The sequence below is a fragment of the Pelobates fuscus genome, chromosome 1 (genome assembly GCF_036172605.1).
Source record: "Pelobates fuscus isolate aPelFus1 chromosome 1, aPelFus1.pri, whole genome shotgun sequence".
Classification (NCBI taxonomy): Eukaryota; Metazoa; Chordata; class Amphibia; order Anura; family Pelobatidae; genus Pelobates; species Pelobates fuscus.
Genome location: NC_086317.1, coordinates 312,388,802 through 312,414,411, shown reverse-complemented (window position 1 = coordinate 312,414,411; position 25,610 = coordinate 312,388,802). Strand labels below are relative to the sequence as shown.

At 43.1% G+C, this 25,610-nt stretch overlaps 1 protein-coding gene across 3 annotated transcripts in view; it reads right to left on the bottom strand.

Annotated features, from left to right (window-relative positions):
- The window catches only part of GAS6 (growth arrest specific 6), an 89,761-nt gene that overhangs the window by 47,891 nt on the left and 16,260 nt on the right, over nt 1-25,610 (bottom strand). For all 3 annotated transcript variants that reach the window (XM_063458669.1, XM_063458679.1, XM_063458687.1), the window contains exons 4-5: nt 15,032-15,056; nt 11,242-11,295 (exon numbers count right to left, since the gene is read on the bottom strand). In XM_063458669.1, coding sequence (XP_063314739.1) covers nt 11,242-11,295; nt 15,032-15,056 — 79 coding nt within the window. The remainder of the gene's footprint in view (nt 1-11,241; nt 11,296-15,031; nt 15,057-25,610) is intronic.

Below are 25,610 nucleotides of genomic sequence, written 5' to 3'. Positions count from 1 at the left end.
GAGTAAGGTGACAGTGCTGTGGAAAAGGGACAGGAGCTTAGGAGGAGGGGGGGGACATGGGTTGAGGAAGGGGCCATGGGCTGAGTAAGGTGGCAGGGCTGAGGAAGACGGACAGGAGCTTAGGAGGAGGGGGGGCATGGGCTGAGGAAGGGAGCAGGGGCTGAGGAGGGGGCCTGAGTAAGAAGACAGGGACTGAGTAAGGGGACAGGGCTTGAGGAGGGGGACAGGGCTTGAGGAGGGGGACAGGGCTTGAGGAGGGGGACAGGGCTTGAGGAGGGGGACAGGGCTTGAGGAGGGGGACAGGGCTTGAGGAGGGGGACAGGGCTTGAGGAGGGGGACAGGGCTTGAGGAGGGGGACAGGGCTTGAGGAGGGGGACAGGGCTTGAGGAGGGGGACAGGGCTTGAGGAGGGGGACAGGGCTTGAGGAGGGGGACAGGGCTTGAGGAGGGGGACAGGGCTTGAGGAGGGGGACAGGGCTTGAGGAGGGGGACAGGGCTTGAGGAGGGGGACAGGGCTTGAGGAGGGGGACAGGGCTTGAGGAGGGGGACAGGGCTTGAGGAGGGGGACAAGGCTTGAGGAGGGAGACAGGGACTGAGGAGGGAGACAGGGACTGAGGAGGGAGACAGGGACTGAGTAAGGGGACAGGACTTGAGGAGGGAGACAGGGACTGAGTAAGGGGACAGGACTTGAGGAGGGGGGCAGGGACTGAGGAGAGGGACAGGGACTGAGGAGGGAGACAGGGACTGAGGAGGGAGACAGGGACTGAGGAGGGAGACAGGGACTGAGGAGGGAGACAGGGACTGAGGAGGGAGACAGGGACTGAGGAGGGAGACAGGGACTGAGGAGGGAGACAGGGACTGAGGAGGGAGACAGGGACTGAGGAGGGAGACAGGGACTGAGGAGGGAGACAGGGACTGAGGAGGGAGACAGGGCCTTAAATAGGGGGACAGGGACTCGGGAAAGGGACTGAGGAGGGGGACAGGGACTGAGGAGGGAGACAGGGACTGAGGAGGGAGACAGGGACTGAGGAGGGAGACAGGGACTGAGGAGGGAGACAGGGCCTTAAATAGGGGGACAGGGACTGAGGAGGGAGACAGGGACTGAGGAGGGAGACAGGGACTGAGGAGGGAGACAGGGACTGAGGAGGGGGGACAGGGCCTTAAATAGGGGGACAGGGACTGAGGAGGGGGGACAGGGCCTTAAATAGGGGGACAGGGACTTAGGAGGGGGACAGGGACAGGCCTGAGGAAGGGGGACAGGGCCTTAAATAGGGGGACAGGGACTCAGGAAAGGGACAGGGCCTGAGGAGGGGGACAGGGCCTGAGGAGGGGGACATGGCCTGAGGAGGGGGACAGGGGAAAGGGACTGAGGAGGGGGGACAGGGCCTTAAATAGGGGGACAGGAACTGAGGAGGGGGGACAGGGCCTTAAATAGGGGGAAAGGGACTGAGGAGGGAGACAGGGCCTTAAATAGGGGGACAGGGACTGAGGAGGGGGACAGGGACTCAGAAAAGGGATACAAAACAAACAAATAAAAACTAAAGTGCCTTCCCCCCTCCCTGAGGCTTACCTTGGGGCAGGAGGGGTGGGACAGGATCTGGAACCTGCAGCCTGCAGTCAGTGGAGTCGTCCGGCCTCTCCTGATGATGTCAGGAGGAGGGGGCGTGACTTCCTCTGCTCCCCAGCGGTCCTGTGAGAAGAGCAGAGAAAGTCATGCCGGACGACTCCACTGACTGCAGGGGGAGAGGTGAGTTTAAAAATCCGAGTCCCCAGTCAGAGGCAGGGGATTCGGATTTGTGCTCCCCCTGCTCTGGCAGCCGCTTGTGCCAGCCCTGGGTCCTGCAGGACTAGTAATGGGAACGGCGTTCCTGCTGTGGAAAAAGTGCAGGAACGCCGTTCCCATGCGTTCCTGCAGGACTCGAGCCCTGAGTATATGTATGTATATATATATATATATATATATATATATATATATATATATATATATATATAAAAGCTCAGGTATAAAGGGAAGAGGGTAGGGGAAATAGGGTATAGAACCCAAGTACCAAATCCCAGCATGGTAGGACAGTGTCATTAATACTGGTGCATCACTTACCAAGTGTGCAAGTGACAAAAGGTGAAACCACTAAGTGGCGTGGGGTAATACGCAGAACAAATCAAACGTCAGAAATTGTTCACATAGGAACCATAGGTTCCCATGCCTTGGACCCTAGCTATTTCACTTAACGCCAGATGCGACTAAGGTGTTGGTCCATTCCACTGTCCTTTCTCGCCTTGACTACTGTAATTCGCTTCTCAGTGCTCCCAACTTGCGCCGTTACAGTCCATAATGAATGTGGCGGCGAGGCTCGTCTTCCTGTCGGCCCGCACCTACCATGCCTCACCCTTCTGTCAGTCCCTACATTAGCTTCCTGTAAGATATAGGGCTCAATTTAAAATTCTGGTTTTTGCTTTCAAGTTTCTACATAATGCTGCTCCCACCGATCTATCCTCCCTTATACACAAGTATGTCCAGTCTAGGCCCTCACGATCTGCTGAAGACTTACGTCTGACTTCTGTCCGTACTCCCACCTCTGATGCTCGCCTTCAAGATTTCTCGAGGGCTGCACCGTTCCTGTGGAACTCGCTTCCCTCCTCCGATAGATGCTCACCCAGTCTCCACTCCTTCAAAAAAAATCGTTAAAAACCAACTTCTTCATAAAAGCGTATCAATTAAACTGTTAATAGCTCCTGACTGATTCCTCTACTGCAACTGTCACTAGTCTGATACTATCCTTACCTTTTGGTGTAATTTTACCCCACTCCCTCTAGCATGTAAGATAATTTAGCAGGACCCTCAACCCCTCTGTTCCTGTGCGTCCAACTTGATTGGTTACAACTACATGTCTGTTTGTCCACCCATTGTAAAGCGCTGCGGAATTTGAGGGCGCTATATAAATAACAATTTCACAGAAGCAACAAGGTATTAAGTCTTTTTAATCCCCTCCATCCATTCTCAAACCTAGCGATGTAGTACTTTTCCAGCGAGAAGAAGAAGGATTTAGCTGTAATTGCAAGATTACGAAACTTTTTTTTTTTTTTTTTAATGAGGGGAGTGACGCAGGAGGCAATTGAAGAAAAATCAGTTCAGGACTGAATATCGATTCATTTACAAAATAAAAATGCTAGGTTATCTCTTGTAGTATAAACCAAAAGGGTACAAATGCTAAACTATTTGCTGTATCTTCAGCAGAGATCAATGAGTTTGGGAAAATTGTAGTGAAACTGGGGTCTAACCCAAGAGTTTATACAGCCCCATTGATGTTTATGGAGCTTTTTTTTTTTTTTTTTTAAATTCTTTATTTTTGTTGTGCTCAATAGTAACAATAATCCTTGATGGGCCACAACGGCGAACTCAAGGTATGGTAATAGACATTAGCAATACAGGTTGTGGCAGTCAATAGTCAAGCACATTTTTTAAGGTTAAGAGCAAGCACATGTTAAGGTCTAGACAGTATACAAGTGGAAAACATTCGCTTTTGTGTGTAGCGGTAAGATGAAATAGGTAGGCTAGAACTGTGCTTTGGCTTTGCTCGTGGTAGGCAAGAACAACATCATAATAAACAAAAATTCTCATGCGTTAGACTACGCCGGAACATAACTCCATAGAAGGGTATGATAGTGAGCTGTCAGGAACACTCGGAGGGATCAGTGTTACCATAGCAGCGGAAACTATATCTACTATTCTCTGCTGGTGTTTAGAAATGGAGTGAGGGTGGTTTTGTGTGCAATGGGGTTCTCAGGTCCCTTATGTAGGGGTGCTATGTCATATGGAGGTATGCGCTGGGAGATACGTGCATGTGTGCGATAATTGTATAGGTATGTGAAGGGTTAACTGAAAGAAAACCGATATCCGTGGTTCTTGTGCAGTGTTAGTAGTGGTTTGTTGTTGTCCCCTTCTCTTGTCTCTCTCCCAGTGTTTAATTATATAGTTGTGAAGTCCCATTGCGGCTGTGCCACCCTTAAGGTACGTAAGCCTAGGGGGGTAGTCTGAGTGCGATGGTTCAGGACATTGAGCTAAGTTAACTCGTGAAGTCCTGCGCCCCGTTTTAGGCTTAAAAATAGCGGGTATAATGACATGCAAGCCATGTTACATCTTGTGTGTGTCGATTGAGTGCTGTGTGAAGCTCATGCCTCTGGGTGAGAGGCAGTTGAACTGCTCAGGGGAAGGGGTTTTCTCGCACGCACACGGTAAGTCAGCTACTAATATGCTGTCAACATTATATGAGACATTAGATGAGGCGTACAAGTTGACCTGAATCTGTTTCATACGACCCTCTGGCTTAGGAATTGGCGCTCAAATCTGGGGTAACATATTCTAACAATACAGGTTATGGTGGATTGCAGGTACACATAATATTAAAAGTATTCATTAAATGTCCCTGTGAGTCTAGTGTCTGTGCCAAAGGTAAGAGAGACACCCATTCGGGAAACAACAAAAAACCTAAACACAATAAAAATTAGATGTCTGAACAAGAGCCTGATGAGGGTTCCCCGCCGGGCTAGGGTAACCTCAGGCTTTGAAACTGCCCCCTGTACAACATCTGTCGGTGTGTAACCGATTGTGTGTTCGCCAGTCTCTGTTCATGTAGTGACCGCAACATAGGGGTCGGGTGTTAGTCCCTGCGGCACAAATGGGATGGTTCTCGCTGGGTCCCAGGAGTGCGTTGGCGAGGCATTGCCGTGCTGGCCCATCTGGGTAAGGGAGTCCGGAGGAAGGCCCAAAGCCTGAAGTAATTGCGCCGCGTCGGCAGGGTCCTGTATTTTATGGTATTCCGTTCCTTGGCGGACCGCAAGCGTATGTGAGGGCCGCCAGCGGTATTGAAAGTCGTGTTGTCGGAGCAGTGAGGTAAGCGGTCGGAAGGAGCGCCGCCATGCCAGGGTTTTATTTGAGAGGTCAGTAAAGAAGCTTAGCGTCATGTCCTCAAAACGAAGAGGTGGTTTCCCCCTTAAGGCCCTGAGGACCGACATTTTGTCTTGGAAGGTGCGAAAAGTAACTATTAAGTCCCTGGTAGCCATTGCCGGTGCGTTTGGTGGCTTGGGAATTCTGAAGATGCGGTCAGGGCTGATGCCTTTAGCGTGTGAGGGTGTCATAATGGTTACCAGCAGTCGGTCAACTCCCTGTGGGAGCTCCGCATCAGGTATTGTGTCCGTAACCCCACGGATCTTCAGGTTGGTTCTCCGCTTAGCATCTTCGTGGTCTGCAATGCAGTGTTCATAGTAACGTTGTTGTGTTTGTAGGTCACACACCGCCCGCTGAAGCTCACCAATCTCTTTGGTGTGGGTCGAGGAGGCTCTTTCGAGGGTGCCCATGCGGGTCGTCAGGCCCTTCAGGTCTCCCCGCACCGCTGTTGTCTTTTTGTAGAGTCGTTTGGAGGTCGGCGAGTAATTGTTTTAGGACCGCTGTAGTTACCGGAGCCGAGTCCGGATCCGGTCTGTGCTGTTGCGGAGGTTGTCCCGTCATAGGAGGCGGTGGAGATTCGTCTTCCGAAAGGTCGTCGGAGAAATCCGAGCAGCCTCGTGCCTGCCTCCACATGTCTCCGATTGTGAGCCCTTGGGTAGGTTTTGCCATGATTATTTTCTTCGTTTTTCGCCCCATAGTGTTGGAGGCGTTTAGAGGGTCTTTTGTGAGTAATTGGGGGGTCTGTCTGTAGGTTTATCTCCCAGATTTCGTCGTGTGTAGCCCGGAGCTCTAGTTTAGTGCGACCGCTCGCTCCTGCAGTTAGGCCACGCCCCCTATGGAGCTTTTATGTATAGCAATAAAAAACAGAAAACAATTATGTGAAAATATGTCAATCACACTATTGGGATACACTAGTCACCTATATAAAGTGGTCAGTGAACTCAGGGCACTGTGAAACATTTCTTATATGTATAATGTAAATTAAAAGAAAATAAATTTATTGTATAATATAATTTTTTTTAAAGTATCTTATAGTAAACCATGAATCGAGTCCCTTACAGCTCATGTATTGTATGGGTGTCCTCCAAACTCTAAGTCACCTTTTAGTAGATAATCACTGTGAAATACAAGTGCAAAATAAGTGATTCTATGGTGCAGCATGTTTATTATGTTTAGAAATAAATCATATATCCACACAAGGGTACTCACAAAAGAAGTGCTGATAGCTAGGTACCTTAAATATAGCACATTATGAAATAGCAGATATTCCGTAATAAAACGGACGCTCTCTGGACCTGAAACTCTCACAATGCTGTGTATAGCCCACAGCCATGATTGGATCCACAGATTGTTGTAGAGTGTTGTCAGAAGGCTCCAAAAAGCAATAGTCCGGACTTAACTAAGCCCCAATTGCAATTCAATAAACATTCTACTCCTACACATTTCATAGGACTGTGCATACTTCGTCTGGGAGAATGGGTGACCACCTATTCAAATTATTTATATGTACTTACATACTTTATTATTTTTATTTATTTATTATTGCCATTTATATAGCGCCAACAGATTCCGTAGCGCTTTACAATATTATGAGAGGGGGATTTAACTATAAATAGGACAATTACAAATAAACTTACAGGAACAATAGGTTGAAGAGGACCCTGCTCAAACGAGCTTACATTCTATAGGAGGTGGGGTGTAAAACACATTAGGACAGGAATTTACAATCAAATAAGGTGGGCTGCCCTTTAGGAGAGGGCAAGAGACAGGTATGTGAGGTAAGGGTTAGTCTTGGAGGCCATAAGCTTTCCTAAAGAGATGGGTTTTAAGGCACTTCTTAAAAGATGCAAGACTAGGGGAGAGTCTGATGGCGGTAGGCAGGCTATTCCACAGGAAGGGAGCCAACAAATTCTGCTGCGCTGTTCAATGGTGATGGTCCCTTTAAAAATCAGGGCATATTAACTAATCGATTGAGCTTCTTTTTATTTCAAATTAACTGTATTGCTCAAATGTATGTTTTATGTAAACTTCACCATGTGTATATGTTTCCTCTGGAGGACTTTTAGTATTAGCCAGAGAAGCCTCATTACATCAGTAAAAAAAAAAAAATATATAGTAATATCCTGTTATGTGCTATTCGTAATATATCCATACATTAATAGGAAACCTTTATTAAGAGATACTTTGAGTCACCAGGAGTACAAAGCTGTATTCCTGGTACTATAGCGCTGTCTGCCTCCCCTTCCCTTGTGACCCCAGCCCACGTTGGTGAATAAAGACTTAACGATCCCAGCACTGCTGGCAGTTAGTGCTGGGTTGTGGCTCCGCCTCCTCAGATGTCCCATGACGAGCGGACACTAATGCGCGGAAAATGCTAAGGGAAAGAGACTTAAGAATGAATAAACCAAGAAGAAAAAACTCACAGGCACTCCAACTTCAAGCCGCAGGCAGATTTATTATGACAGAATGCAACGCAACATTTCGACCGGAAAGGTCTTTTTCATCACTTACTCTGCTTAAGAATGAATAAAGGCATAATAAATAAGGTTTGATATTTTTATCGCTTTAACTATCTGGCATATGCACTGTCCACAACTAGTTTTAACACGTTAGTGCACACTCAAATCTTTTTTGTTTCCAAACTACTGAGTATGACAAGAAGTACAGTACTGTGAACGTGCTTTATCTCTCTCTTTTAGTGAAAAAGTTGTAACATTCTTATCACAAAAAAAAGCAGAGAAATATTTTAAAAACATAAATAAAATGGATACCAAAGAATAGACAGAATGTCTGTATCTGTAAAACATATCTTAAGTGAATAGCTTAGTGGATGTAAGATAAACATTCTATGCCATACCACTGCAATAACCCACTTTATGTGATGGGAAAGCGAGAAAGGAGGGGCATGTGCTTCCTCTTACGAAATGGAAGGAAAGCGTTCAGGGAATAAACCACTTTGCCTTATTTAACATGAGAAGAAAACATTTGTATGTCCTAAAGGGTCTTTCTTCATTTTTTTACCGCATGCTATCAATCTATCAGTGAAGCCTATAGACCAGGCAAGTGAGCCTACAGGCAATTTGTTTCATTACCCAGATCACAAGTAAACCTTAGTTTTGCATCAGTGCTTAAATCAAGAGATAACAGGAAATACATAAGAAGAATACTTTTAAATGAAATTGACGCATTTACTTTTCACAAAAAACACCATAAGGATTACAATTAATATCTGTGCGTATACTTTAGTAACCTCACTTGGGTATTATGTTCATATTGACGTTGATTAAAAAGGCTGGTATCCAGAAACATCATATGTGGTTGCATCCTTTTACGGACTACCTTAAAGTTTACCTTAAATTCAACCGTATATTTTCTTGGCAAATCAGTGAAAATTTGGCTAATATGTCAAAGTAAAAACAAAACAAAAAAAGTCATATGTAATCAACAAGTTAACTGGAAGGGCTTATCTCGCAGCTGTGCAGCATGTTTCGGGAAAGGAGGAAGGAACTGGTGAATAAGGTTGGAATTTTAAGTATGTGCTGTATTGGCAATTGTAACTACAATATGTGAGAAAATTCCAATATCAGCACACTTTGCTTTGTATGAGCACTGTGCACACATCACCTCTCTAGTGACACATCCATGATTGCTGTGAATTTGCTTTAACAATGGCAGCGAGGAAGCCAATGGGAGATCTACATCCATGTACAGGGGGAGAGATATTACATGTATTACTAATGTTAGGCCAAAAGTGAAACAGGCAAATTCTAAACAATGACCATAATTTATGCCACAGAGTAGTGGCAGAGCTATGCTTCATTTCTATGAAGTGTGTGATCGAGTGGATAGTTTGAAAAACAAATTGCATTTCAATGGCCCTCTACGTCCAAAATGAAAGTCCTCTATCACTTATAACTGAAATAATACTCTAGCCTCTGGATGAAAGGTCCAGAAGCTTAGGGTATGCTCTGGAAAAATCTAAAGTAAAGTCTATGTAATAATATTAATGAATAAGAAGTAACTTGCAATACAGCATCAATGTCCATAGATAGTCAGAGTCCCATAACTGATAAAAATCTAGCCAAATGGCTACAATCTAGCCTAATGGCTACACCTCCAAATATCCTAGTTAACAAAAAATCTATATCCCCACACTGCCACAGACTGCAGACTTTAATAATATTGCGTAGGGTCTAATGTCTGTGAGCTAAGGGGTAAATAATCAAATCCCTAAGGAAAAGGACATGCAAAAGTAACTAGGAGACTAGTCAGACGGCTATTAACTAGTATAAATAAGAGACACTATCGGTAGCTGTAATGTACATACAAAGGCTACCTTGTAAATGTCAGTATACTAGACTGGGTGGGCAAGAAGACAGGCTTAGAGACAAATGTCTACAAATGTTCCAGCACGACCATAATAAGAGCTGCTACAGTTACATCACGGAGTCAGATATAGCTATAAAATGTATCTAATAAACGCAGTAACCATTTAAAGTTTAGAGTCTATGCTGATACAATGTATTGTACCATAATGTCAGCCTACAGTGCTATATTACCCATATTTGGACCATCACCACTTGCGGGTTTTTTCACTCTATCACTTATATTTTGTTTAGATTTACCCAAATTGAAGCAATGAGATTTGCATAAAAAGGTACAATATGGACACATATTTACAGTAGTACAATATACAATTTATTATCCTACAGTGTTCCCATTAGTACTATAAAAATAAATTAGCCTGGATATGCGGTTATATAATGAATAAGAAACTGATCACACCTTAAGTCATCATTTAAATTAATTTATAACGGGTGTATACACTACTACTTGTTAACTTTGAAAATACGAGTATTTATGAAGCACATTTCACATGATACTTATTCTCCCTTGTAAAAAGCACTCTAATATTATGAATAAAAACATGCATTTCTAATAAATCTAGTGGGTACCTCTGACATTAGATTTATGTCTCCACCCAGTTACTGTGATGTAAAATGGTTGTACTTGCCTTTAGTCCCACGCTACCCCTACCTCACAGCGGCCATTATTCCAACACTGGCTGATATCATCAAAACGGATGATCTCCTCTTATTCAATACCTATCCACCAAAAAACATCAGGAGGCCTACTGCACATGTGCAGCAATCACCACACTGACCAATCAGCATTTCCTCAAAGAGAAGCATTACATCAATGCATTTCTATGGGTGTGTTTTCTTTCTTTTCCTTGCAAAGCCTGTAGACACCACATGTCCATACAAAAAAAAAAAAAGATTGAATAACAGTAAAAAAAAAAAAAAAAAAAAAAAACACCTCTAGTGGCTGCCACTCAATGTAAATACAGCCCTTTTACAGAAAATGCAGTGTTTACATTGCTGAAACTGCAGAGACCATCTCTTAGAACCTAAACCACTACTACCACTTTTAACCCTGTAGTTGAAAACATTTCCATTTCACAGGAACAGCAATGTTTACATTGCAGGATTAACCTGCAATGACAGCCACTAGATGCACTTCTGTAAAATAGGGTAAAACTCTGCTATTTTAGTCAAAGAATCCTTTAATTAAACCATTCTTCATCTCAAAGCGTATGCTCATAATGAGCTTGGTAGGGCAAGGTGTGTATACATTCGTATATATAAAAATTCCCTTCGCATCAATGCAGGGAGGGTAAGAGAGAAGATCAAGGCTTCACCTTGCAGGCAGCACTGCAAGGGAGAAGCTGATTGGGTCTGCTGCCAGTGCACATGGACAACGATATACATAATTTATGCACTGAATTGACATTAGGCAGCCTGGAACAAGTTCTGGGCTGCCAAAGTCACGTGTGTTTGGATGCAACTATCCCCCAGCACAAGTGTGCCGATTACTCTGTATGTACAACGTTTGAAGCAGAAACACTGCAGAAGTCGTCATAGTGATTGGAGTAACCTTTAAAGCAATTATGATTTGAAAAAAAGAAAAAAGTGAAACTGTGGCAACTGAACATGGACATTGCAAACCACTACGCTGTGATTTGCAGTTTTCTCCCTTGATCAGAGTATAGTAAAAAGAAAAAGGAGGAAAATAAGTTCAGATGCAAATAAGAGTATGAACATTTTTTTTTTTTAAATAACATACCAGAAGATTAGAATGTGCAAAGCTAATATGTTATCTTTTCCTACATTCTCTTGTGCAAAAAAAAAAAACAACATAGTATCTAAATGGAAACAAAGGTCAGTTACAGCTTTTGGAAAGTGATATTAATTAATTATTTATTTTTTTTAAATAGCATTTCTTGGAACAACTTACTGTGTATACATGTTGTGAGAGCAGGATCTCTGTCTGGAAACCTTCTTCTGCAATCTAAAATAATTTTGGGGAAAAAAATGTGTAAGGATTAAAGTTTTTATTGTCTTTTGAACTCTTAGGAATTATTTTTAATATTTTGTATATTACATCACTTAACACACTAATTTTTCTTGGGTCCTACTCTAACATAGAAACATAGAAATATAGAATGTGACGGCAGATAAGAACCATTCGGCCCATCTAGTCTGCCCAATTTTCTAAATATTTTCATTAGTCCCTGGCCTGATCTTATAGTGAGGATAGCCTTATGCCTATCCCACGCATGCTTAAGCTCCTTTACTCTGTACGTCAGGTATAACGTTTTTATGACTTTATAAGACAATTTGAGGAGATTTTTATTTTTCTTTAAAATAATGTACAATATAAAGAGGCTTTTAGACAGAGCATATAACACTTAGATGATCATGGACCATAGACTGCATTTTCAGCTGCAAATTCTCACAATTAAGTGATTGAGTTTGATCTGAATTAAAGATGTCAAACTGTTCTGAAACCAGATACAAATTAGCCATAAAAAGAGCAATTATTAGACCAAATGATCTTCTTCAAAGGTCATTAATAAGAACAGCAGCAACCTAAAATAGCTGCTAGAGATAGACATTTTTTTTTTTACAAAAACTTGTAAAAAATCTTTTTATATAAAAGCTTATTAAAATAATAGCCATGTAACTCCAAGTTAATTGTTGTACCACCACAGGAGAGGAGAGGTAAACAGAATATACAAATGCAGGTAATAACAGTGAAGTCACGACTTGTTAATTGATTTAGTTACTCAGTTATTTAAGAGACGCATGTGTTGGATTGTTGTTGTGGGTGGCATGTTAGGACTTTGGTGGGAATTCCGAAGCCATCAGTGCTGAGTCAAGGTGGGATTCCGTTACCGGCTTTTATTTAGTTTTACCTCTATTCTCCAATATTGGTGCTCCAACTTCCTTATTATCTTGATATATAGTAAATTCTTTAGCGCATATATTATATATATATATATATATATATATATATATATATATATATATATATACACTATGACAATACCTAAGAATATTTCAAGGTTGCCCACAGTCACTGCAACCTGAACAAATCCCTTTGTTTTCTAAATAAAGCACCTCTCGTGATTTTCCTCTTACCTCTCCCAATGCTCATTCAGTGTTTCCTTTTCTAATGATACCTCCTCCCTTCGTCCTGTCTTGGCTGAAGTCCCTCAAGGATCTGTCCTTGTCCCCCTTCTATTTCCTCTTTATACTGCCGCTCTTGGCACACTCATTACCTCATTTGGATTCCACTACCACCTGTACAGTGATGACACCCAGATATATCTCTCCCCCCCCGGACCTCTCCCATGTCGTCCTGCAACGTGTCACTGCTTGCCTTTCTTCCAATGCTGACTGGATGTCCTCACGCTTTCTGAAACTCAATCTCTCTAAAACGGAGCTCCTTGTCTTTCCTCGTCCTAATACGGATCCTCCTCTTTCGCTCTCCCTTCAAGATAGTGGTATCCACATCAGTCCATCCTTACAAGTGCGCTGTCTTGGCGTTATACTTTATTCTGGCCTCACATCCAGTATGTTACCAAATCCTGTAGATTCCATCTTAAAAACATAGCCCGCATCTGCCCGTTTCTTTCGCAAGATGTTACTAAGGAGCTTGTCCATGCTCTAGTACTTTCTCATGGATTTTTGTAACCCTCTCCCAATTTGTCTTCCCTAAAGCCGTATTGCCCCGCTACAGTCCAGTTAATGCTGCCACCAGACTGATTTTCTTCTCCAGTTGGTCCTACAACACCTCACCCCTCTGTCATTCCTTACACTGGCTACCTATAGCCTATAGGAGTCAATTCAAATACTAACCCATACATATAAAACATTGCACAATTCTAGCCTCTCTTATATCTCTTCACATAGCCATAGGTATATGCCCCTTCTCGGTCTCTGTGCTCTGCCCATTACCTTCTCCTGTCCACTGCTCACACCTGTACGGCCCACTCACGCTTGCAGGACTTCTCGCGGGCGTCTCCCTTGCTATGGAATAGCCTGCCTACCGCCACCAGACTCTCCCCTAGTCTTCAATCGTGTAAGAAGTGCCTTAAAACCCATCTCTTTAGCAAAGCTTATGGCCTCTCAGAGTAAGCTCTACCTCACATACCTGCCTCTTGCTCTCTCCTAAAGGGCAGCACTTTACTCTCTCCTCCAGCTCTGCTTCACTCCCACCTTATTTGATTGCTATTTCCTGTCCTATTGTGTTTTCCACCCCACTTCCTATGGACTGTAAGCTCATTTGAGCAGGGTCCTCTTCAACCGATCGTTCATGTAAGTTTTCTTGTAATTGTCCTATTTATAGTTAAATCCCCAACTATTATAATATTGTAAAGCGCTGCTGAATCTGCTGTCGCTATATAAAAGGTGATAATAATAATAATAATAATAATAATAATAATAATGTTGGCAAGAAGAAAAAAAATGGTGAAAATTCACCCTTTAGACCACACTAATGGAGTTTTGACTTGTGGTCACGGATCCTCCCAACTAATCCAGTTTGTAGATGACTGGCATGTATCTTTATATACTGAGACCAAATTAGATCTTTTATGCAGTTCTTTTTGACAAATTAATTTGCAATGCATGCACCAATTTTACGGCCTCTTTGGAACACTGTCAATTGCCGGACGTTGTTTTAAAAACTCATATCAAAGTGCTAATTGTTAGATTACTTTTAAATTTGACATGAGTCACATTTGCACTGACATTTACAATGGTGATACTAGTGACAAATTTAAAACTTTTTTGTGTTTTGTTACTTTTTTTTGTCCACACTCTCAGTATACAGAGGCTACCAGTAAATATAGATACGAGAAGTCTTGCTCTTCTAACATTCTCAAAATATTTGCAAGTTGCATAAAAAAAAATAACAATCAGGCCACCCACGGACATACAGAGTGTGTGGTTTATTTAAACATGTTAATAAAAATTGGAAGAACTGAATGCAAAAAAGGTGGTTTGTATTTTTCCCATTATAAATTGGCAGCAGGTTTGACAATGCCAACTTCACATCTTCAGGCTTCCACAAAAAAAACAACAACAACAAAAGTTAAATTTTTATATGTAAATAGACAATAAGATCATTGGTGTAAAAAGTAAAGCTTGAAATAGCAGACGGTAAGTGCAATAAAGGAATGATAGAATGTTATAATGATGGGGATGAACGCATATCTACTGATCGTCCTTGCCACATTGCCAATAACAAATCAGTAAATATTTGTATCTAAATTCTAAGCGGAGCATAATACATACACAGTTACAATTCATCACTCACAATGCAATGATAGTTACTGCATGCTTCATAATGCCTCTAGAAACAGGCGGCTCTAAGATGTTTAGTGTCTCCCATGGCTTTTTTGGGGGGATTTGCCAGGAAACATGCAGAGAATCCAAGGAGATGTGGTTCAAGCTCAGATTCATAAGATCATACAGGCATTATTTACTAAACTCTAACACGTAATCCAAATGTTTTAGGTTTATGAAATTTAGGTTAACTGGAATTTTTCAATTTGACTTTAGTCACAGATGGTCTATGAAATAAATATTACCATCCAGATTTTAATTCTCTACAGTCCAGAGTTTAGTGAATAAATCCCACAGTGTATTGCATTATGAAAACTTTGTACAATAGATTATCTGTATTTTTTATGTGGACATATTGCGGATTATCATTTCAACATATTAAATAAACTTACCTAAATATTTTGGATAAAAATAGTCCTGGAAAAATAAGAAAGACAAAATGTTAAAGATATTGGGTAAATGTAAAATGCTGCGAGCACTGTACCTTTTCAAAAATAACAAAGGCATTATTAAAGCACAATTTTGAGGAGTGTTTCTGGATCAGTGTTTGTCACACTGATCCAGAAAATGTAACATACTTTTTCACTACTAATACCATAGAGTAGGGATCGACCGATTATCGGTCTGGCTGATATTATCGGCAGATATTCTCTATTTTCAGCAATATCGGTATCGGCCTATAAAGATACCGTACTGCCGATAATGCAGACCAGGTCCGCCATCAGGGTCCTGGGGTGCCCAGCACACTCTTACTTGCCTTCCCAGCAGCTCCCTAAGCTCCCCTGTCTAACTCACGCGAGTCCTGCGGCCATCAGAGCGTTGCCACGTGTTACCATGGCAGCAGGCCGCGAGAGCTGCTGGGAAGGCCCCCCCCCCAGGGAATGCTATATCCCCCCTCCCTGGCCAGTTAAGAAGCAGGGAGGGGGGACTAGAACTAAATGTAAATAAAAAAAGTTTAATTACATACCTACACAAACACAGACACTGCATTCCCTATACACACACACACACACACACACACTGCATTCAATATATACACACACTACATAAACACACACACTGCATTCACTACACAAACACAGTGTAGTGTGTATGTAATGAATGCAGAGTGTGTATATAATGAATGCAAACACTGCATTCACTATACACACACACACACACACACACACACACACTGCATTCATTATACATGCACTGCATTTACTATACACACACACTACACAAACACTGCATTCACTAATCAAATAATCTCACTGCATCCACTACACACACATATTTTTGAAAACAAAAAAATTCTGACTGGCATGTGTATTTTGTGCTTTTACCTTATTAAAAAAAAAAAAGATTTGCAAAATAAATAAATAAATAATAAACATGTTCAGTTAACAGTGGATTTGTGTAGAAATAATTTATTTTTTCAAAATGGTAAATGTACAGAATATCGGTAAATTATCGGCTATCGGCCTAAAAGTTCACAGATTATCGGTATCGGCTCTAAAAAATCTATATCGGTCAATTCCTACCATAGAGCAGTAGCACCCAAACCAGTTCTCATGGCCCACTAACAGTCCAGGATTATGTATATCCCGGTTTTAATCCAATGGAGATACTGACAAAACCTGGACGGGTGGTGGGTCTTGAGGACTGGTTTGGGAAACACTGCAATAGACAATACAGACAGCTGTATCTGCTGGGAATTGAAACACTATTAATGCATTTGAATAGCTCTAGGAAACTGTAAAATTATCATCCTCTCTGTTGAGCTAGGAAGCTGAAGGCATCACTCTGTTCTTGAAGGTATCTCTATACCATTATCAATTCTTGAAATGCTTGTGGGTGGCATTAAATGCTACACAACCTCTTCTTATCGGTAATGTTCGGTAATGTTCTCAGTATGGATACTGGACAGCACTGACTGACTCCCTTATTTGAAGTTGTCCTCTTAGGTTTGGATTCAATCTGCTCATTATTTATTTACAGAAAAATTCATGGGAAATATTACATGATCACACGACATATAATAAATATAAAATTAGCCATTTAATTTGTTTGTACACATTTATCAGTTTGATGAATTTCCCATTTCAAGTATTTAAGCCCTGAGGAAACACTACATATGTAAGGTTCGATTCCCAAAATCGCTCATAAAATCTCATGGCTTCCTGTCTGTGCACACCCTAAACACCAGGTACAAAAAGACATTTCAAAAACAATACAAATTGCTTACAAATTGAAAATCTGCTGTAGATGCTGTGCCATTCTAGATTTCACACATAAAAAATCACTTAAAAGACAAACTGTCTGTGTGCGCCAACTGTCCTAAACAATGGCTTTGCAGAACACCAGTCCTGCAATAGCTCACTGTTCCCTTAATGCTCACATAAGCTGCCCTTTGTCTAAGGCTTCACACAATGAATTCAGCAAAATGAGAAGTAGCCATTCACACATCATCTATCCACCACTGAGAGGCAACAGCTCTTTTCTCACTTTCGCTTTCATTTGCAGCGTTAAGCCTACAATTAGAGCCAACTAAACCCTGAGGTATATTACTGAAAACTGCTGAACATAAAGAGGAAACATCTGTAGGACGCAAACTGAACTGTTAGTATCAGTATCTCAGAGGTCTAATTAGTGCCCCGTACAAGTAACAGCCAATAACAGAGCTGTCCAAAAGCAATATATGAATGACAAGCACTGTATACGGGCCATGACTAGGACATTGTTTTTGCACAAAAATAAGCAATGAGTAGAGGGGAAGCTTTGAAAAGACTATTTAGAATCTGACTGGATGAAGCTTATTAGGTTATAAGGTAAGGTTATGCTTGACTGGAGCAGGGGTTTTAGTGCTGCAAAGATCCAATCTTATACAAAAAAGTATGAGAGCAGAAGCAATTTTCTAGAGATTATCTAATTCAGGAGTGCCCAAAAGGCAGATCCCTAGAGGTTTTAAAACTACAGTTTCCATCATGCGTTGCCATTGTAAAGGCACCCAAAGCATCATGGGAGTTGTAGTTCTACAACATCTGGGGATTTACCATTTGGGCATCCCTGATCTAGGTAAAATCTTTTCTGCACCACACAACTGACTGACTGAATAGCTCTCCAATACTACTGCTGTAAAAAGCCATTTGTTTTGTACACCTGGTTGTCTTTGTACCTACGTGAAAAGATGGCAATAACAAAAATTTATGATGGGTTTATAGCCAGTGACCTTAAGGGGAAAACAGCTTTTAAAATCCATTTAATTCCACTAAAATATATGTGTCTTACTGTAATATATGTTTAAACTACATAAAGGTGAAGTTGATGTTGAATTTTGCACAAGCTACTACACATCTACAGAGCGGCTTTTATTTCAAGAAATCATGCATGGGAGTTAATGAAATGACTATTGTACTAGGTTGCTGAAACCAATACGGACAATCCAAGAGCACCAACGATTTCTATAAGATAGACAGGCTTCAAGTCTTACAGGGGTTCGGTCATGGTCAGATTTTTGAAATGATGCTTACAAATCCTTATATTTAACAATGATGTATTTGTGATGGGTAAAACATAGAATTAACTCTAGAAATGGTGGCATGCAACCAGCAGAAATAAATAAATACCGTATATACTCGAGTATAAGCCGACCCGAATATAAGCCGAGGCCCTTAATTTTACCCAAAAAAACTGGGAAAACTTATTGACTCGAGTATAAGACTACGGTGGGAAATGACGCAGCTACTGGTAAATTTCTAAATAAAATTAGATCCTAAAAAAATTATATTAATTTAATATTTATTTACAGTGTGTGTGTGTGTGTGTGAGTGCAGTGTGTGTGTGTGTGTGTGAATGCAGTGCAGGGGCGGACTGACCGGTCGGGCACTTCGGACATGGTCCGAGGGCCCGGCCGGGAGGGGGGCCCGCCGCCAGTGCCGCCATCAGGGGGCCCAGCGGCAGGGCCGGATTGCCCCACCGCGGCGTCTGGGGACTGTGCACGTAGGTGCCACCGGGTGGCCGGTCCGGTGGCACACTGAGGGGGCCGGCCGCGGTACATGCTAGAGCCGCCGGGCAGGGTGGCAGCCTCGCCGGTCCGGCGGCACTCCTGTCCTGTCACTAATGCTGAGGACGGAAGCATTAGTGGAGCTACGGGCTAGAGTTCACTCTCAACACTGCGACCACCATGGATTCCTGGTGGTCGCAGTAGTGAGAGTGAACTCTAGCCCCATACACACACTGCCCACACACACACACCATACACATTCACTCACGGCCCCCCATACACACACACTGTCCCCACACACACCATACACATTTACACACATTGCCTCACACACACACAAACCCCCATACACAACCCCCCATACTAACATTGCCACACATCCCCTACACATTCACACACTACACCCCCCTTCCACACACACACACACACACTGCACCCCTCACACATTGCACCACTGCTCCTATACCCTACTACAGCCCCATATCCCAGCAGACCCCAGGTAAGTTTTCAAACTGTTCTTAAACGGTTTGACTACTTACTCTGGGAGGGGGTCCAGGCCCTCCTGGCACCATAACCACTACACAGAGCAGCAGTGGTTATTGTGCATCGATTATTTATTTAAATAATCTACAAGTGCCCCTGTAGCCAGCCAGTCCACAGGCCGGCCAGCCAGCCCACCCACAGGCCAGCCAGGCCAGTAGCCAGCCCACAGACCTACATCAAGCCACAGGCTTACAGCCAGCAAGCCACAGGCTTACAGCCAGCAAGCCACAGGCTTACAGCCAGCAAGCCACAGGCTTACAGCCAGCAAGCCACAGGCTTACAGCCAGCAAGCCACAGGCTTACAGCCAGCAAGCCACAGGCTTACAGCCAGCAAGCCACAGGCTTACAGCCAGCAAGCCACAGGCTTACAGCCAGCAAGCCACAGGCTTACAGCCAGCAAGCCACAGGCTTACAGCCAGCAAGCCACAGGCTTACAGCCTGCCGGCAGTAGCCAGCAAGCCCACAGCCTGCCGGCAGTAGCCAGCAAGCCCACAGCCTGCCGGCAGTAGCCAGCAAGCCCACAGCCTGCCGGCAGTAGCCAGCAAGCCCACAGCCTGCCGGCAGTAGCCAGCAAGCCCACAGCCAGCCGGCAGTAGCCAGCAAGCCCACAGCCAGCCGGCAGTAGCCAGCAAGCCCACAGCCTGCCGGCAGTAGCCAGCAAGCCCACAGCCTGCCGGCAGTAGCCAGCAAGCCCACAGCCTGCCGGCAGTAGCCAGCAAGCCCACAGCCTGCCGGCAGTAGCCAGCAAGCCCACAGCCTGCCGGCAGTAGCCAGCAAGCCCACAGCCTTCCAGCAAGCCCACAGCCTGCCAGCCAGCAACAGTAATTAAGATAAGAGGAGCCAACTTGGCCTAGGTATTAGCAAGCTATGTTGTGTTGCTATATTGTAAATAGGAACCAGAGTGTTGGAGAGACCCCCATACAGGCCCCATTAGACTCCATTGTAGTCTCTAATGGCCTGGAGTAGATTATTTCTAACACTCTCTAAAGGACACTGAGATAGCCTCTGCTAGAAAGACCCCCCCTCCATGGCCCATTAGCCCTCAATTGTAGTCTCTACTTGGGCCTGGAGGCGACTTTCCAGCAGAGGCTATCTAATGGACGCTGAGATGGCCTCTGCTAGAAAGACCCCCTTCCAAGCCTATTAGACTCCATTGTAGTCTCTAATGGGGCCTGGAGGGGATTCTTTCTAACACACTCTCTAAAGGACACTGAGATAGCCTCTGCTAGAAAGACCCCCTCCATGGCCCATTAGCCCTCAATTGTAGTCTCTACTGGGGCCTTGAGGGGATTATTGCACTTTTGTTCCTTGTGTCTCAAGATTGTGTAGGGTGTGGCTGGAGGCGGGACAAGGGTGGGGCTTGCTGTGGAGCATGGGTGGGGCCTGTAAGGGGGCCCTTGATTTATTTTGCCCGTGGGCCCTGAGGGTTCTCAGTCCGCCCCTGATGCAGTGTGTGTATGAGTGCAGTGTGTGTGTGTGAATAAGTGTGTGATGCAGAGTCTTGGTGGGGGGTGGGCATTTTTATTATAATTTTTTAATTATTATAATTTTAATATTAATTTTTTTTTGTTATATGAATATATTTTTTATTTGTATTATTATTTTTTATTATTATTATTATTAATATTTTATTTAAATTTGTATTTATTTTTTCGTCCCCCCTCCCTGTTTGTTAGCTGGCCAGGGAGGGGGCTCTCACTCCCTGGTGGTCCAGTGGCATTGGCAGTTCAGTGGAGGGGGCTGGCAGATAGCGTTTACTTACCTCTCCTGCTGCTCCTGTTAGCTCCCTCCTCCTCCGCGCCGGTCCGGTCAGCTCCCTCTGCAAGTCCCAGTGTAAGTCTTGCGGCCGCGCTATGACCCCGCGGCTCTTGCGAGACTTACACTGGGAGCTGACAGGGGAGCTGACCGGACCGGAGGAGAAGGAAGCTGACAGGAGCTGCAGGAGAGGCAAGTAAACGCTCTCTGCCAGCCCCCCTCCTACACAGCCCCATTGTCTGTATTATGGCAATGTAAGTTGCCATAATACAGACATTGACTCGAGTACAAGTCGAGTTGGGGGTTTTTCAGCACAAAAAAATGTGCCGAAAAACTCGACTTATACTCGAGTATATACGGTAGTTGTGACCTACTTGGATTGTGAGCTTGAAGTTCAGAAAACACTATCAATTCAATGCTGGTGCTAAATTTGCAGTCAAAAACTAGTTATTTTACCGCAAACTGACAGAAAAACAAAACCATATACCAGTAATTCCGTGCCTTGTGTTTTGTATTGTATGTATTAACAAATACCTCACGCCCCCGTGATGTAAATGGTTAAATACCCCCTTTATTATCGTACTCAATTCCAGTGCCAATGGTCCTCGGTGGTGGGTTGCGGTCAGCCTCCACCAACATCATCCGAGTGGTGAGTGCCACGTGTGCATTAGGCCTTCCCCCATAGGAAAGCATTTTCTCTGACGCAGGACGTCTTAATTCAGGCTGGTATAGAGCCACTAGAGGCAGTCTTAGTACGGCAATGAAAACATTGCAGTTCTTAAAACTGCAGTATTTTACATTGCAGGACTAAGGGGGGCAGGGACACTGCACCCAGATCACTTCAGTGAGATGACTGTGTGACTATAATATCTCTTTAAAATCAGAAATTAAATGGATCAACATTAACAACTCTCAAATGCAGCTCTCAATGTTTAAGCATTAGTTCTGTTTATGTAAAGTACTTTATTAAAAGAAAAAAAAAACTTTGACCTGTTAAGAAGCCCAGTTAATCATTTATCCAAATCACACTTCAACAATCTTTAAGCTATGACCTTCTTGAGCTTTCCAGCACACCTTTAACATATCACCTTTTATAAGGTCTGTCAAACTGGAAGGTAAAAGTGAAAGGCATCAATTAAGAGACTAGAGAATGAACACATTCTGACAATTTAGTAACAATGGAGCATCATGAAGAAAAGCCTTGTTTGGCAGTATAATAACGTAAACACCTCCATTTAAAGTGGAATTTCCCTAAATAAGTGGGAAGCTTTGAAAGAGGACATTTAATCTAGAAAATATTTTCCTCTGTATTTCAGTAACAAAGTGGTAGCATCATCCGTTACCAAAATTCAACATAAGAAGAGTTCATGTCTACAAGATCTTGGTTGAATACACATTTGTATGAATACCCACCTTAAAATCATTTTGCCACTTTGAAAGAAATATCAATGCCCTATTGCCACACTGACCTTTTTATTTCCTTACAACCAGCTGCAGAAACGAACCAGTAATATAACCAGAAGGTCCATGTGGTACAATGTTGGACGTAAAACAGTTGCCAATGGTCACCCACCTTTCCCATATCTGCCTTGCTTTCCTAGAGACAAAAGGTGTATAAAGAGAAAATAGAAGGGGACCAAGGACAGAGCCTTGGGGAACTCCAACTGAGACAGGACGAGGGGAGGAGGTATCCTTGGAAAAGGAGACACTGAATGAGCGTTGGGAGAGATAGGAGGAAAACCAAGAGAGAACCGTGTCACAGAGACCGAGTGATTGAAGAGTTTGAAGGAGGAGAGCATGATCAACGGTGTCAAAGGCAGCAGAGAGGTCAAGGAGAATTAATATGGAGTAGTTCCATAGTATGTAATGGATTAAGCTACAAGAGAACATTGACACCTATGCTAATTCAATCAGGGCGCACTATTGATAACCACAAGCCATGACATGCAAACCAATAATGCTCCCAGAAGATGCAATCAAAATGCTATTTTTACAACTCTAAGGAAGGAACATAGTAAATAATAAATGGGCATATTGTTAAAAGCATCTGAAACACAACAAAGATTCTGCAATAAGGCAGCCTATATGCATTTTTAATGGGTAATCCAGAGGCCTAGTGTTTTTTTTCCGGTTGATGGATAGGTTATAAAAAGATATAGAAAATGTTATTGTGCAAGGGATTTAGAATGTAAAGAGCCATTGATAAGATAAATGCAATTATCCTAAGACCCATCCCTTGCATTAGAATTCCAAGCAAATGCAAAGTTATTATACTTAAGAGATAACACTTCATATCCTAATGGAATAAAAAAAAAAATTCTAATATTTATAAACAAAAAGTCAAACAGGAGCACTTTCTTGATTTTTCCAAAGTGTATTTCAAAAAGTGTTCATCAACGTTTCGACCCTACAGGGTCTTTATCGAAATCTTGATAAAGACCCTAAAGGGTCGAAACGTTGATGTAAAGGTGGTGAACACATTTTGAAAAACCAAGAGAGTGCTCCTGTTTGACTTTGTATTATTTGCTTGGAACACAAACACACACACACACTTTTTTTTTGCCTCAAATGAATCACCTTTTATTATAGTATAATATAAAAAGGTAACCCATTTGAGGCAAAATATCCATGCTAGTGGATCAAAAAACTATTTTGTAAGTAATGCTGCAACAAAAGCTACATTTTCATAAAACCTGTGTGCTCCTGCGTTAGTTTGTATGTTTAGTTGTGCAACATATGTAGATATAATAGAGTTATATACATATTTATATTGAACAAAAAAACAAAACAAAACAACACCTGAATTAACAAAAGTGCAAAACTAAATCAAAACTGGTTGTACCTCTTAAGCAGCGTTGGTAGATATTGCCAGTAAAATTAGTTATTCTGAGTCTAGTTTCCTAGTAACCGGTGTGTAAACAGTTGGGATCAACAGGTTTTTTAATTAAAGAACAACTTGAAAAAGTACTTCAGACATGAAAAAAGGAGAGAGAGAACAGAAAACCCCAACACAAGTTCTTTACTCGGAAGGGGGTTAGGCCAATACGCAATTCACCTACTTACAATGATAAGATCATTTCAAGGTTTTAAGCCACTTGAAGCAAAGACAGCTTCCAGCAGTACAGACAGATGGTGTCTCAATTACTTCTTCTCTTTAGTTCTAGCTCAAAGTATATTCTGGTCATGTTCAGATGTTATCAGACTTGCATACTGGACAGCTGTACCAATCCATGCTAACGATAATGGTGATGACCCTTTATCCACATTTATAAACCCCAGGCAGAAGTCGGAATGCATGACTTATAGTCAGAAGGTCAGAAGAAACTCAACCGCTAGCAGCACATTTAGCCTCTGGCAACATGTCCTACTACTGACTGCAAATTAACAATTGGGAAGAGACAATACATACATTGTGTGCTTGCATGTGGCCCATCAATACAATCCATGGCAGAAGCAGAAAGCACACAGTCATGGTGTAAACATGGGGGGAATCATTTTTTTTTTGTAAATATATTTTTTATTGAGCATAATATTAATTATTTTATGTTTGAGACAAAATACTTTTAAAAGAAAGAAACCGCTGTGTGGACTCGCAGGTCCTACCGGGATTTTTGTTAGGGCTTCAGAAGGTATGCGAGAACAGATAGGTACATATATATGCAGACATTGGGGACACGCAGGTCCCAGTGTATCATCGTGCCCCGCCGTGCAAGGGACTCACAGGTCCCATTACTTAACAGTAGCATCTATCAGGGTAGCCAGGGGGGTATCAAACCTTATGGACTCGTAGGTCTAATCGCCCATGTATCTTGTTGTGTCATCTCGGTCACCCGTGAGCAGACCTAGCTCATCCATAGCGAACCCGCAGGTCCTGATGTGTGTGTACCAAAACAGGTATGGTTCTGGGTCCCCCGGGAGGTCACTATGATCGGTCTTTTTTTTTGTCACTGCAGTCCCAGGTGGTGGTCTGTAGGCTAGGGGCGGGTGTCGGTTATTGTGAGGGGGGGATAGTGAGGGTGTTGTCACCCTTGCTGGGTCTGCTCGCAGAGAATGCTACGTGGGCCCCTCTGTGCCACGTGGTCCCCTATTAGTGTCTTGCTACCCCATGTATTTGGTACTCTAGTTTGTGATCCCGTTGTTTCCCCTTCGGTGACCCTTTTCCAACTGGTGTTGGTGCGGTGAGTTTCCCCCCCTGTTCCCCTTATCTGCCTTCATGCGTGTACCGTGTCCTATCACTTGTGCTCGGGCGGCTCCTCGTCTGATCTCAACCTTTGCTCTTGCGCGCTGCCTCGCACTGGCCCACCAGAGGAGGGGGGGGGGGGGAGGGAGAGGGAGCGTGGATGTCTTTCTTCCTCCAGTCTGTCAATAGCCCAGTCTATGCCGTCACAGTCAGTGTAGCAAGTCCTGGAAGTCAGGGCGTGCGGTAGTCACTATCCAGTGCGTCCAAATCGACAGGTAAACCTGCGTTTTCCCCTCTGCCAGTAGGGAGAGCTCCTCTAGTGCTCGGAGTTCCTCCATGCATTGGTACCAGGTCCCCAGTGATGGGGCGGATTGTTTTTTCCAGTAAATGGGGATGAGGCTCTTAAAAGCTTAAAAGCAGCTCGTTAATGCCAAACCGTTTACCTTTTGGCTAATATAAAGCATTAATGTAAGGCATGAGATGTAATTTTCATTTATTTAAAAGCCCA